This window comes from Homalodisca vitripennis, chromosome 1 (genome assembly GCF_021130785.1).
Source record: "Homalodisca vitripennis isolate AUS2020 chromosome 1, UT_GWSS_2.1, whole genome shotgun sequence".
In the NCBI taxonomy this organism is placed as follows: Eukaryota; Metazoa; Arthropoda; class Insecta; order Hemiptera; family Cicadellidae; genus Homalodisca; species Homalodisca vitripennis.
Genome location: NC_060207.1, coordinates 179,382,924 through 179,395,502, shown reverse-complemented (window position 1 = coordinate 179,395,502; position 12,579 = coordinate 179,382,924). Strand labels below are relative to the sequence as shown.

At 31.3% G+C, this 12,579-nt stretch overlaps 1 protein-coding gene across 2 annotated transcripts in view; it reads right to left on the bottom strand.

Annotated features, from left to right (window-relative positions):
- The window catches only part of LOC124352800 (restin homolog), a 36,430-nt gene extending 25,202 nt beyond the window's left edge, over positions 1-11,228 (bottom strand). For both annotated transcript variants that reach the window (XM_046802477.1, XM_046802478.1), the window contains exon 1: positions 10,982-11,228. In XM_046802477.1, the coding sequence (XP_046658433.1) occupies positions 10,982-10,998 (17 nt within the window). In that variant the 5' untranslated portion in view covers positions 10,999-11,228. The remainder of the gene's footprint in view (positions 1-10,981) is intronic.
- Positions 11,229-12,579: the final 1,351 nt, after the last annotated feature.

The window sequence follows — 12,579 nt, the reverse complement described above, 5'->3', positions numbered from 1 at the left end:
CACTCTACAATTTAAAATTAATAAATTAAATTATATAAAACTTTTAACAGTATTTGTATAACATTGATTTTAATAATAAATAATTTATTAAACTAAAAACATAATGGTAAGACAATTCTTATTCTGTACATTCTAAAAGTCAAGGATAGGAATCTAAAAACTGTGTTTACGGTACAAAATGTAGTTGTAATAGGGAATGTAAAGGTGAGACAAAAAGATCATTAACTGTTAGAATATTAAAAAAAAAAAAAAAAACAAAGAAAAGACGAGAAAGGGGTTTACAGAAAAGTAAAAAAATTGCACATAATTGTGGATCTGAAGATCATCTTATGAATTGGGATGGATCTTAATAAGTCGGGAACCTTGTTTCTTTAGAAGGAAAATAATCGAGGTTTCATTAACTAAATTACCGAACCAACCGATCAGTCAACAATCACTCGAAATTAGGCTATTTTGATTGCCAATTCTGTAAAATAAACCGATAAGAAAATCTAAAGTATAAAACAGAGTAGAGATTTATAATAAACTAATGTGTAGTCACAGTATGGTTTTGAGAAGTCTATATAGAATGAGGCAATCATAAAAAAAGGCCGTCGCCCGTTTCCTGTTTTGTTGCTATCTTGTTTTCTGTACCACCATTTACTATTGGCCTCAATGGTTGGTCATTAAGTGAAGACCTATTGTGACCTGTATTCTTTCACATTGGTTTTAATAATATTAGTGTTTTGTTTTTATTGCATGTATGTTTTAGAGATAGTCTGTATGGAGTTGATACACAAAATTGTTGTTGTGATTCCTGACTTATCCATGTCACAACGCTCTGGTATGATTTGTTTGATTAAACCAAGATTGTAGTTATGTGTTAGATTAGTTATCTACCTGAGGTGAGATCAGATTGCAGATCTCGAAATGTAGTGTTACTGATTTTTTTTATTGCTGAACAATGGCAAATGTTTGGAAAATCCTGTTTCCTTCATATTACACCTAAAAAAAAATGAAAAAATCTAATGCCACAGTTTTCCTTGTCTAATTAATTTACGTTACTACACTGTGAAAGTCAAATAAAAATATTACCTTTATACCACAACAATATAGGATGTGTTTCTAGAACCATTATAGCGTGATATGGCATTTGATCAATCACTAACTACAGATATTGGAGATACAAGTGTTAAAACCTTTATGAACCATTTCTCAAGTAGGGCACATTTATTTTCTTGTGGAAATCTTCACTTTCTTCTTGCCTAAAAAGCAAAGTTTGGATTTTTCAAGATATTTCACTACCAAAGCGGGGAATAATAACTCTCTAACCAGAGCTCGATGGAGTTGTCACCTTACCATTTCAAAACTTTTTAAAACTGGTTACGATATTGGTCATAGCACTCGTGTTGGTTCAGGTTATCATGACCATTTCTGTCTCAAGCATATACTCGTATCATTGAATGTTTCTATCCATACCATGTTTCATAGACATATAGAAGATTTCATATCCAATGTCATAAAATTTTTGAATTTTTACCAAGCAAGTGTGTCTTGAAGCTGCAATCTTGATGGATTCCACTTAATTAAACACATAATTCAAACTCAGGGATACAACATTTCTGTGCTAATAGTAACTTTGACAAATACAATATACAATTTCACCAATTTGACATTCATATACAGGAAAAATGGCATTTCAATGGAAAGAAGTAGTTAAACACATCCAAACAATTTTGTTCTTTTTCACAAATAGGAAGAGGTCACGAGGATGCTTTAATTAGGTACAGAGAGAGCATGGAATATCAAATATTGCATATTACTTGAACTCTCAGTTCCCAAATATGGAAAGTCTAAGTGATCTGTTAGCTTATGTAAACACTGGACTTTAGCTGATCACATAACAACTAACAACCAATAACATAATGTCAATTCCCAACAAAATTGGATTTGTACTTCAGGGCTATGTTTTCCCATACAATAAAAAGTAACTCTTTTTTTAATCATTTCCTGAGAATCAATTCAGTTTTATCCCTTTCCTTTTGTTTTGTTATCCTTACCTTGATGTATTAAGAGATCTGTTGTAAGAGTACAACTTTTTGATTAGACAGAGGTCACCCATTTTGATCATGCTGTGGCTATTAAGATTAGGTATGTACTAAATTGATCAAGATCCAGGTATTAGCCCATGTGGTGCATACGCAACCTGTCTATTTGGCTTGTTAGTACTCGTTCCCACCATATGTTTTAACTCGTGATTTTGGTCTCTAAAGCATTTGTAACCATACCCTCAAAAATTATTATATTTTACTGATCAATACTGTCTCAAGAGGTTTTTTTTTTTCATTGCCATCAGCACAGAATATGCTGTTCCAGCCTGTGCTGATGACTGGATTTACTGTCAGCCCGTTCAACTGCTAGTTAACATTATTGAGATATTTTAACTCTGGAATTGTTGAACAACCCACTTGGTGTTGGTCAGGTAACTGCCAAAGTGCGATCGATACCAAAAGTATTGCTTTATATTTTAATCGTTAAGCATTATTATCAGTCACAAACATTTCAGTTATAAATAAATCAAAAGCCTATGAGTTGGTTTTAATGTTTGATGGTGTATGATTTTCTTAAATCCTGTTTCAAATTGCATGTCTGTGCAGTTTTACCAGATGCAATTTTTAAGTTAACTTCTGTGCCGTGGAGATCGTTGTTTGTAAACAAATAATTTTGCTCTTTGTTCGGAAGTGTTTTATACAAATTGTGCAAGTTTGAACATACAATACTGAATATAATACTACAAGAATGGGTGATTCTTGGAGATAAAGTGATATTCGTGACATTTTAATGAAATCTAACTGACTGACTTTGTTGAGTCTAAAGTAGAAACTGTTATATGTACCTTTCTTTTTTGTTGTTTGTTCAATTTGAAGTAAAAAAACTGACTTCTACACTGTTCTATATTACCTAAAAGGTACAAAAAAAACACAATTATTTGATGAAACAAAATCTTAGAATGCATACTTTATTGCTTTGCTTAGCAGCTGTAAATAGGTAAAAATTTGCCACATTGCACTTTATCTGTAAATGTACAAAATATTTTTTCTGAACTTCATAACATTATAGTCTATATCTTTGTGTTGACAACTAAATTTCCTACAATTTGGCCATTTTAGATTTTTGATGATGTAGTACTTTTATGTAATATATTTTTTTACATGTCAAATAACAAATACAAATATACTGTAAAAAATATATTTTTTTACCATACTTGAAACTTATATACAGTAGTTGATTTAATTCTCTACATATTCACAACGAATGAAAGACATCCCTAGAGATAATACTGATCAGTAAAATATAAAATTCTAAAAGGCTGACCATTAAAGCTTGAGAGCTCAAATAATATTACTAACTTACCTAAGCATATTATTGTATCTAGCAGTGTAATGGCTGGTACTGTAGAAGTACACAATAAATTTAATGTCTCATTATGAAGTAAAAGAAAACAAAATATCCCTTCTGTCCATTCTGACTCAATGATAATAATATACTTTAGAATTAATTTCCAACACAAACGTTTAAACTAAATAAGCAGCATCGCTCGCTATCGGCAGAAAAAAAGAAAGATAAACGTCGTCCATTTCTTTAAATGACTACACAACTAAATCTAATCAATCAGGAAAAGCAACACCGAGATGCCCAAAAAAGTTGCACAATGGCAAAACAGGATTAAGATAACAAATAAAAACCAATGAATTAACCTCATCATGGTGGTAAAAACTGTGGCCAAAATTATGTGCTGACCCTTAAAACGACATAACCGGTCTTGAAGATCACCAGAGTATTTAAATTTGTAAATGTTGGTAACACTGCTTGACCTTGACGCGTGCGTAACTTTTTACCTTCCCCCACTCCTTTTTTGGTCGATCAACACTTTTCCTGCTCAGTTTCAGTCCAGTTGTGACACTAGTTAGTTGTGTGTGATCCAAGTCTGACAGTCTCTCATACCAGTATTTCTCTTATGAGCTGCCTTTTTTAGTGGTCATGGATACCAATATTTCTGTAATATGCTCAAAGTAAATTTTGACTTGACTTGTATAAGTTGTGTGCAAATAGCGACTTTGGTGTCTAGTTAATGCATTGTCTATGGGTCAAAAACCTTCATTGATGTAAATGTTGAGTTTAACTATATTTCACTTTCATCTTACCACTGGTACTAAACCTGGACCTAATCTCAACATTTGCTGAAAAGCAAATGTGACCATTGATGAAATGCTTGTGCTGTCGTTTCAAACAATATATCCCCAAAAACCAGCCAAATATGGCATTAAGATTTTGTTATATGGCTCATTCAGATAGTTTTTCTGTGTGATGGGTTTATTTACACAGCCTTTCGTGTACTAATTGTGGATTTTACAATATATTTAATTTTTCTTGAAGAAAAAACCGGATACCACGTATATATTTTATAAAACTAGAAAAAATAAAGAATAAAGTGACTATCTCTGATTCTAGTATTGATTGTATTATTACACTTTACCAGGTGCAGTCCCTTCACTTAAAAAAATGTGTATAGTGTAGTAATTATTTTTATGGGTTTAAATAAAATATGTTTATACCATAATTATTTCCACATTTTCATGAAAAAAATAATGTTTTACACATGTAGGTTTATACTAAAAATGTATTTTTTACAAAATTGTTAAAGTATGGGTACAAAACACTAAAAAATGGCCTGCCATTTGAGGAAAAAATGACTGCCAGTTCTAGGGTTAAGGGCCAAATGATTTTTTTGTAAATGCAGTTGGTGTAACTATTCTTCCAGCTCAAATTCTTACACCTACCCTTTCTTACTTCGTTATGCTCCCCTAGACAGTAACCCCAATTCCTCCCAGTCCTTTAGACCAATGGAGTAATTGAGGTATAAACTAAAATTCAAACACGCCAATAATTTTTGTACAATATATGGTTGACGACGACCTAAAAGTTCTTTATAGAAATGAAAGTATACTATTTTAATTGGTTTTATATTAGAAAGTATTAAAACAACCCTTTTCCATAATTGTTTATTTCGGCCGAGGCCTTTCAAAACCTAAGGTTTCATCTTCAGGCGACTCCACAAATATAAAAAGGACATTTTATTTGTGGAGTAACCTGAGAGGAAATCTTTGGTTCAAAAGACTTTGTCTGAAATAAACAATATTGGAAAAGTGTTGTTTTAATAAGTACATGTATGAAATTGTTCCAATTGCTCAAGGGTCTTGAAGGTTTTTAGATTATTCTACGTAACGTGGTTAAAGTAAATAGTATCCACAAGAAAAATTATATGTAGGCCTAACATTTTTATAGACACACTAGATATGATTGTTTATGAAATTTATGTAATACCTACAAAATCAGTGCACCTTTTAGAACTTCTAATAATATACACTTCCCAGGATTAATTTTTCGGCCATTCTGGAACTTATAATGGTTGCTGTAAAGTAACCGGCCACCACCAATCGAATCAGAGAACAAGATTATCAATTAAAAATACCTAAACTATGAAATACAAAAATATACTCATTGTAGTATTTAACATTAATTATTGCCAATTCTTTTTCATTTATTGAATAATATTAATGTTTAAAATTAATTCAAATAAAATGAAATTATTTGTATGAATTTGAATAATGGCAACAAGTACAATGGCGATGAACATACATTATTTGTCACAAGCTGTCAGACACATTTATCTTTCAAAATAGTAAAAATAAATAGAATAATAGTAAATATAAATGTTATACTGCTTTGATTATTACATTTAATGGAACTACTTGGGACAATTCACAATATATATGTTTTTCCAAAGGGAAAATTCTTAGCCCTTAACAGGAAACGTCAATCAGAAATTCTTAAGTGTGCACTGATCTTTGTAGGTTGTACAGGGTCTCTTTGTTAATTTCCTATAAAATCTCATATGTAATATATGTTTAGAGCATTATACATAATTTCCACTCCACAGAGTTTAACAACAAAATCACACATATTTTCAACTAGAAACAGGATAGAAGACAATCAAAGAGAACTAAAAATTAAAATAGGCTTTCAATTTATGTATAAAGGTCTTTGATGGGTAATAATGTTTTTAGCGCTATAATACGAATCAACCTTTTCGAGATCGATCAAACTTTGGAAGTTACATGATCAACAACGGGTCGGTTGATACTTCCACTTCCAGGGTTAAAAATTAAATTTCATAAACAACAAATAACAATTAAAATTCAGAGACTTAATTTTTATAAATGTTAAGACTCTAGTACTTGACCAGGCTAACAGTAATGCCTTCGACCATCAGCACAGGACTGTTCACCAATTTCTGATGCTAATGGACAACATCTCATATATATCACCAAAACATTTTATACAATGGGGAGAGCAATAGCTGTCCTGACCTCTACTGCAAAAGCGCACAAACAATTTAAATTCAAATTACAAAGTAAAACAAAATGTCTTCTGTCCATTCTGACACAATAATAAATGGTGTAGGCTATAGTATAATAAGCGGCCACCATGACTGTTGAATTAACTATCAATTAGAAATATCTAAACTATCGAATATAAAAAAATCATTAGACCTTACATATTCATAATTAATAAAATTGTCAACGGTTCTTATTTTATAAAATAACAATTTCAAACAATAACAATAAAAATTAAACAAATCAAACAAAATAAAATGAGTTGCTCCTTTAAATTCAAAGTGACCAGTTTGTAGTGCGAAGATGAAAACTAGAATGGGGAGACTTTAATAAGCGACCTACACTCATTATTCTATTGCTATTATCGAAAAATTCGATATATTATCTAACTTCTATATGTAAAAATCATACACAATATGAGTTATAATAAATTACTGTAACAAGAATAATCTCGTACATTACAATTTTAAAAACATAAATTTAACAATAACATTACAAAACAACAAAACCAACTATCGCCTAGACTTAGTTATCAAAGAAACCTTACAACATTTTTAACTTGCCCAGCTTGATATCAAAGAGTAACTGCTTTTGTGAAATGGAGGAAAGAATTTTCCCTATGGGTTACCAGGAGCCAAATCCATATGTTGAAGCCAATTAAACAGTCACTTGTGAGAAATATCTCGCATATTTTTCTCATATTCATCGCTATTTTCAAAGTTTCAAAATATTAGCTACTTCTTACTGTTTATTATTTACATTAAAACTAGTACAGTATAACTAATAAGATGAAATCATATGATAAGTTGAAGAAATTGTAATATTGAATTATTCCTTCGGATAAAAACAATTGAACCATTCAATAAACACAACTGAATGAGTGTAGGCCACTTCTAGTCTACCCACTAGAATGAAAGGTGGAAATCAATTAGCGATTCGTTGTAAGAATATTCTAAACAAACACAACATTACAAAAAACGCACTTGAGAAAATTTTTTAACACTTTAAATTTGGTTTAATGAATATATAAACAAACATGTACTATTGTAGTTGGAACCAAACCAACCTTCTAACCAACTTTCTAATAAATGAACGCAGTTTTGACGTCATCAGTACATGCAGAAGTACCATGTCAGATTGGCTATCGCTTCGTAGAGACTGAAGTATTATTATTTTCTGTAATAATAAATACCTATATTTCTTTTACATATACAAATATAGCTTCACTACCAGTATATACAATCTAAAAATGCCCATAACATAATTCTGTTCGACATTATTGTTCCAAACAATAATAAGCTAATACCAAGGTGTATGGTAATTATGAGTAAATGATTAATTTTCAAGATATAAAAACAGCCAAACTATACTGTAATTTAAAATAACTAAAATATAATTTGGTTTCGTTACTTTTAGATAATCATAAATATCGATAATTCGTCGTAGTGGCCACTTATTAACCTGCAGCCTTAGAGTACTTTAAAATGTAACTTACTGACAACACTTTTTCTATTTCTGTAAATGGCTACACAACTAAGTCTAAACAATAAGGAAAAATAATGTTGAGTTGCTTAAAGAAGTTTCACAATTGCTAACAGGACAGTAAATTAATAAAAACAGTAACAAGTACCAAAAAACTTACATTATATTCAAATGCATTTGGTAGATCTAATTTTCCTGCTAGAATTTTCAAATGAATGTTGACAACCCTGTTATCTTCTCCTGTTAAACTTACTCCTCTTTAGTGTGTTATCCCTCCAGGTTCCCAAGATTTATCGACTAAGCTAATAGTGACATTAAGTTAAAATTAAAACACTTTAATAATTACTGCACAATAGATGCCTATGGTTTGCGACCACCTAAAAATTCTTTCTGGAAATGAAAGTATAGCCTACTATTTTAAGAAATTGTTAAGCGTTTTTAGATAGTTTTAGGTAACATGGATAAAGTAAACGTTATCCTATTTAATAAATACATATTATAGCCTTTAGCGTTTTATTCATCATTAACTAATTACTTTGAAATAAAAACAGCTGAACTAGCCAATACTGCAATTTAAAACACCTATAATTTAATTCAGTTTGCAATTGTGGTTTAATTTCAGTAATTTAATTAATCATAAATATTAATGATTGTGGTGGTGGCCGCTTATTATGCTATACTGCAGCCCTTATAACAGGTGCAAGAAGATCTGAAAAGGTGGCCTCGTTTAACCAGAAAGTACCCAATTGGAATTCAAGTTCATTCTGTACTATCTGAGAAATCCCACTTTAAATCATTTATAGCTTATAACGACAACAGAATAGCCTAGTCCAAGAAAATCCTTTATAAATCATGGGAATGTTAAGATACCATTTTCTGAGAAGTTGGTTTTGATAACTCTCCCATACCGGTAATTTAGGAGAATGAGAAATTTAAGAAAATATGGTTGAGGTAAACAGTAAGGTTGGAAAGGGTAGACTTTAATAAGCGGCCTACACTCCTTATTCAGTTGTTTTTATTGAATAGTTCGATGTTTTTATCTGAAAGAATAATTCAATATTATAATTTATTTAACTTAGCATAGTATGATTTCAAGTTATTAGTTGTAGTAATTGTAATGTAAACAATAAACAATAGGAAGTAACTAATATTTTGAGAATTTGAAAATGGCGATGAATATGAGGAATATACGTGAGATACTTCTCACAAGTGATGATATTTGTTTAACCCTTTGGATGCCAATTTCAAGATTCGTTTTGAGTAATGCCATGCATGTGAGCTGTGAGTGTTTCCTGAGTGCCAATGGTAAATGGCCTATACCAGCCAAGTGTGCCAAGCACAAAACAGCTATTTTGTTATGTTAGACTAAAAATTGTATAACTCCTATCCTAATACTGATAAATGGACAATTTTTGTTTTGTTTTGTAGGTTATGAAATATACTGTTATGTAATAACAAAGTTTTATGATAATATCCAAAAATATAAATAAGTAAACTAAAAAAAAAATAAAAATAATTTTTTTTTTTTTTTAATTAGAAAACTTATATTATTTTACTATTTATGTAAACGTATGTTACATTTTACATTAGTATGTATAATTATGAACCAATATAGAAAATTTCAGAAAGAAATATTGAGAAATAAAAGTTTTATAAGATTTTTAATAAAACTTTACATTTGGACTAAAATGCTAAAATATTGACAATGTAATGTAAGGGCATGTTATTGTAAGGACTTTTCTAAACAAAACTATATTTATTAAACTAGCATTGAGATGGCTGAAAAACATTGGTTAGGACCCTAATGCATGTTTACAAAAAATAAAATCATGACAAATAGCCTATTTTTTTATACTATTTGCTTTTACTCACCCTCAGTTATTGAAAGGCAGAAAAAGTCCAATCTTCAATCACTCACTATTTTTTAGTGCCTATAGTCTATAGCATAAGCCTATTGAAAAATGTTACTAAGTCTATAAAAAACTATGCAAAGAAATGTCTCTATATAAAATATATACATTGTTACATAAACGTTCAATCTATTTACACTCGTGGCGGGGGAGACAGTCAAGGTGGCAACCCCGGATGCACTTGACACATACTGTCCTGGACCTTATACTATAACAAATTATATAACAATTTGTTAAGTAACTCTTCCCCTTTCGTTTGATGTATCTGTTATGAAGATTCGCTTACTATATGATTTAAAAAAATAATATAATCGCAAAGCCGAAAATATCGGCCCGCGGCACACTTCGGTTAAACGTAATGGGCCGAAAACATCGGCTCTCGGCACACTTCGGTTAAACGTAAAGGGCCGAAAATATCGGCTCTCGGCACGCTTTGGTTAAATATAGTGAGCCGATAATATCGGCCCTTGGCACCCAAAGGGTTAAGTAGCTTCAACATGTGAGTTTGGCTCCTGGTAACACATGGAGAGAATTCTTTCCTCCATTTCACAAAAGCGGGTTATTCATTGATATCAATCAAGGTAAGTTATAATTATTGTAAGGTTTTTACGATATCTAAGTCTAGGCCACACTTGGTTTTGTAATATTAGTGTTAAACCTGTTTTTAAAATTGTAATGTACGAGATTCTTCTTGTTACGGTAATTTATTATTGTGTACGATTTTTACATATCAAAGTTGGATAATATATGGAATGGTTAGATAAAAATAACCGAATAACGAGTGTAGGCCACTAATTAAAGTAGTCTTCCCGTTGGAAATACATGATTGAAAGGTATATGTAGTATTAAATTGAAAGTCAATACAAATTGCTTTTACTCTCAAAATTCTTATCAATTATAAAAATGTTAATGGATCAAATGAAACTCACAACAAAAGTAATTAAGCATATTAAACTATTTCCTATAAATTTGTTAAAAGCCAAAGCCTAACTTAGATTGAGAGAGCCACAACTATCTGGCCCAACAGTTTCATTTGGAAAGATTCATATTTCAAATACATTCTTAATTATTAATTTAAAGCTTAATATAAATGTGTTATTTTTGTAAGGTTGGATACAAAACTAGATGAATAGATTTGTTGTGCTTACTTACCTGTTAGATTGATCCATCTTTTCACGTCACTATCAACTTCCAACGGATTTTACAGCAATCTACCAAAACCGGGATTAATGAAATGTTAAATAAATTTACAACTGGAAGTAATAATTATTGAAAGTAAAGCTTAATTCATGTTAATAGAAAAACTCCGTACTACTTCCAGCCTCCTCAACTATCATTTCCCAGTTTACATCACAAAATTGTACAAAATGAAAATAAGACACTTTTGTTTGTGTTGGTTGTTTTTTTTTAATGAATCACATCACACAGCCATTATGATTGAGGAATAATTAAGAACGATGTAACGTTGTACTGAAAATAAATCCTTATACTATAACAATATAACAACTTTGTATGGAATATTAACATTTATTCACCGAAGTAAACAAGCTATAAATTTGAGTGATAAATTTAGAGTAATTTAAATTTTTATCACGTAATACTAAAATTTTAAATTTACAAACATCGACATTATAAAAAGATTAACAATATTTGATGGAGCAATTTTTAACAAGACGCATACCTATTTAAACATATTTTAGGATGGATTTATTTTACAGAAAATAATGGGAAGTCTGCAGAATGTGTAAAACCGCTGTGATTGTCTAGATGATGCCCTCTAAATTATCTTAAATCTGTTAATGTGCCCGTGAAGACTTTTAACTCTAAGTCTTTTAGGAGTTGTGAGAAACTTGTGGAGATCTTAGGTATATTGTGATCTCAGGTATGGCAACTATAGGCCAAAGGAGAAATTTATAACTTATCGAAATTTTTCCAATTTCGATGGGTCTCTTTATGTTTCTTTATTGTCACGTATTGATTGGGATGATATTGAGACAAAGACCTCGGTCGAGGAAGTTAGTCAATTGTTAACTACCTACATTGTCCAACTGCTTGACTCCTGCGTACCGTTAACAAGAAAGCGAGTCACCAAGAAGAAAGCCCCATGGCGGAGTGACGAGATAAGAGAGCTCACAAAAGAAAAAAATTATTTCAAACACAGACTGCATGATAGTGATGTTTCGGCTGCTAGAACGTTGTACTGTAAGGCACGAAATAAATTGAACTGCGCCATCAGAAGAGCAAAACGAAATTACTTTCACGACAAGCTGAATAGTAAGGACTCTAAATCATTCTGGGGTGTTTTACGGTCCGGTGGATTGCTGGAAAATGACCGTAATAGTGACGATATAAGATTCTCAGCTGATGACCTCAACAGGTTCTTTGCAGGCATGGGTGGTGGAAGCAGGATTAGCCTCGAGAAACTGAATTTCTACAGAAACAATGTTTGTGAGGATCTAGCGCATGGTTTCAATTTTTGTGCCAGTTACTGAGGGCGAGATCAAATGCATAATGAATAACATTACGTCAGTGGCTGTGGGGACTGATGGAATATCTATCAGGCTAGTGAAAGCCATGAGCCCATATTGCTTGGGAGCTATTACGCATTTGGTTAACCTGTCCCTTGCTTCTGGGTGTTTTCCATCATGCTGGAAGCAAAGTCTTGTCACGCCCATACCCAAAATAAAGAATCCAAGTGTGATTTCCCAATTTAGGCCGATATCGATCCTTCCGGCCATGTCAAAAATCCT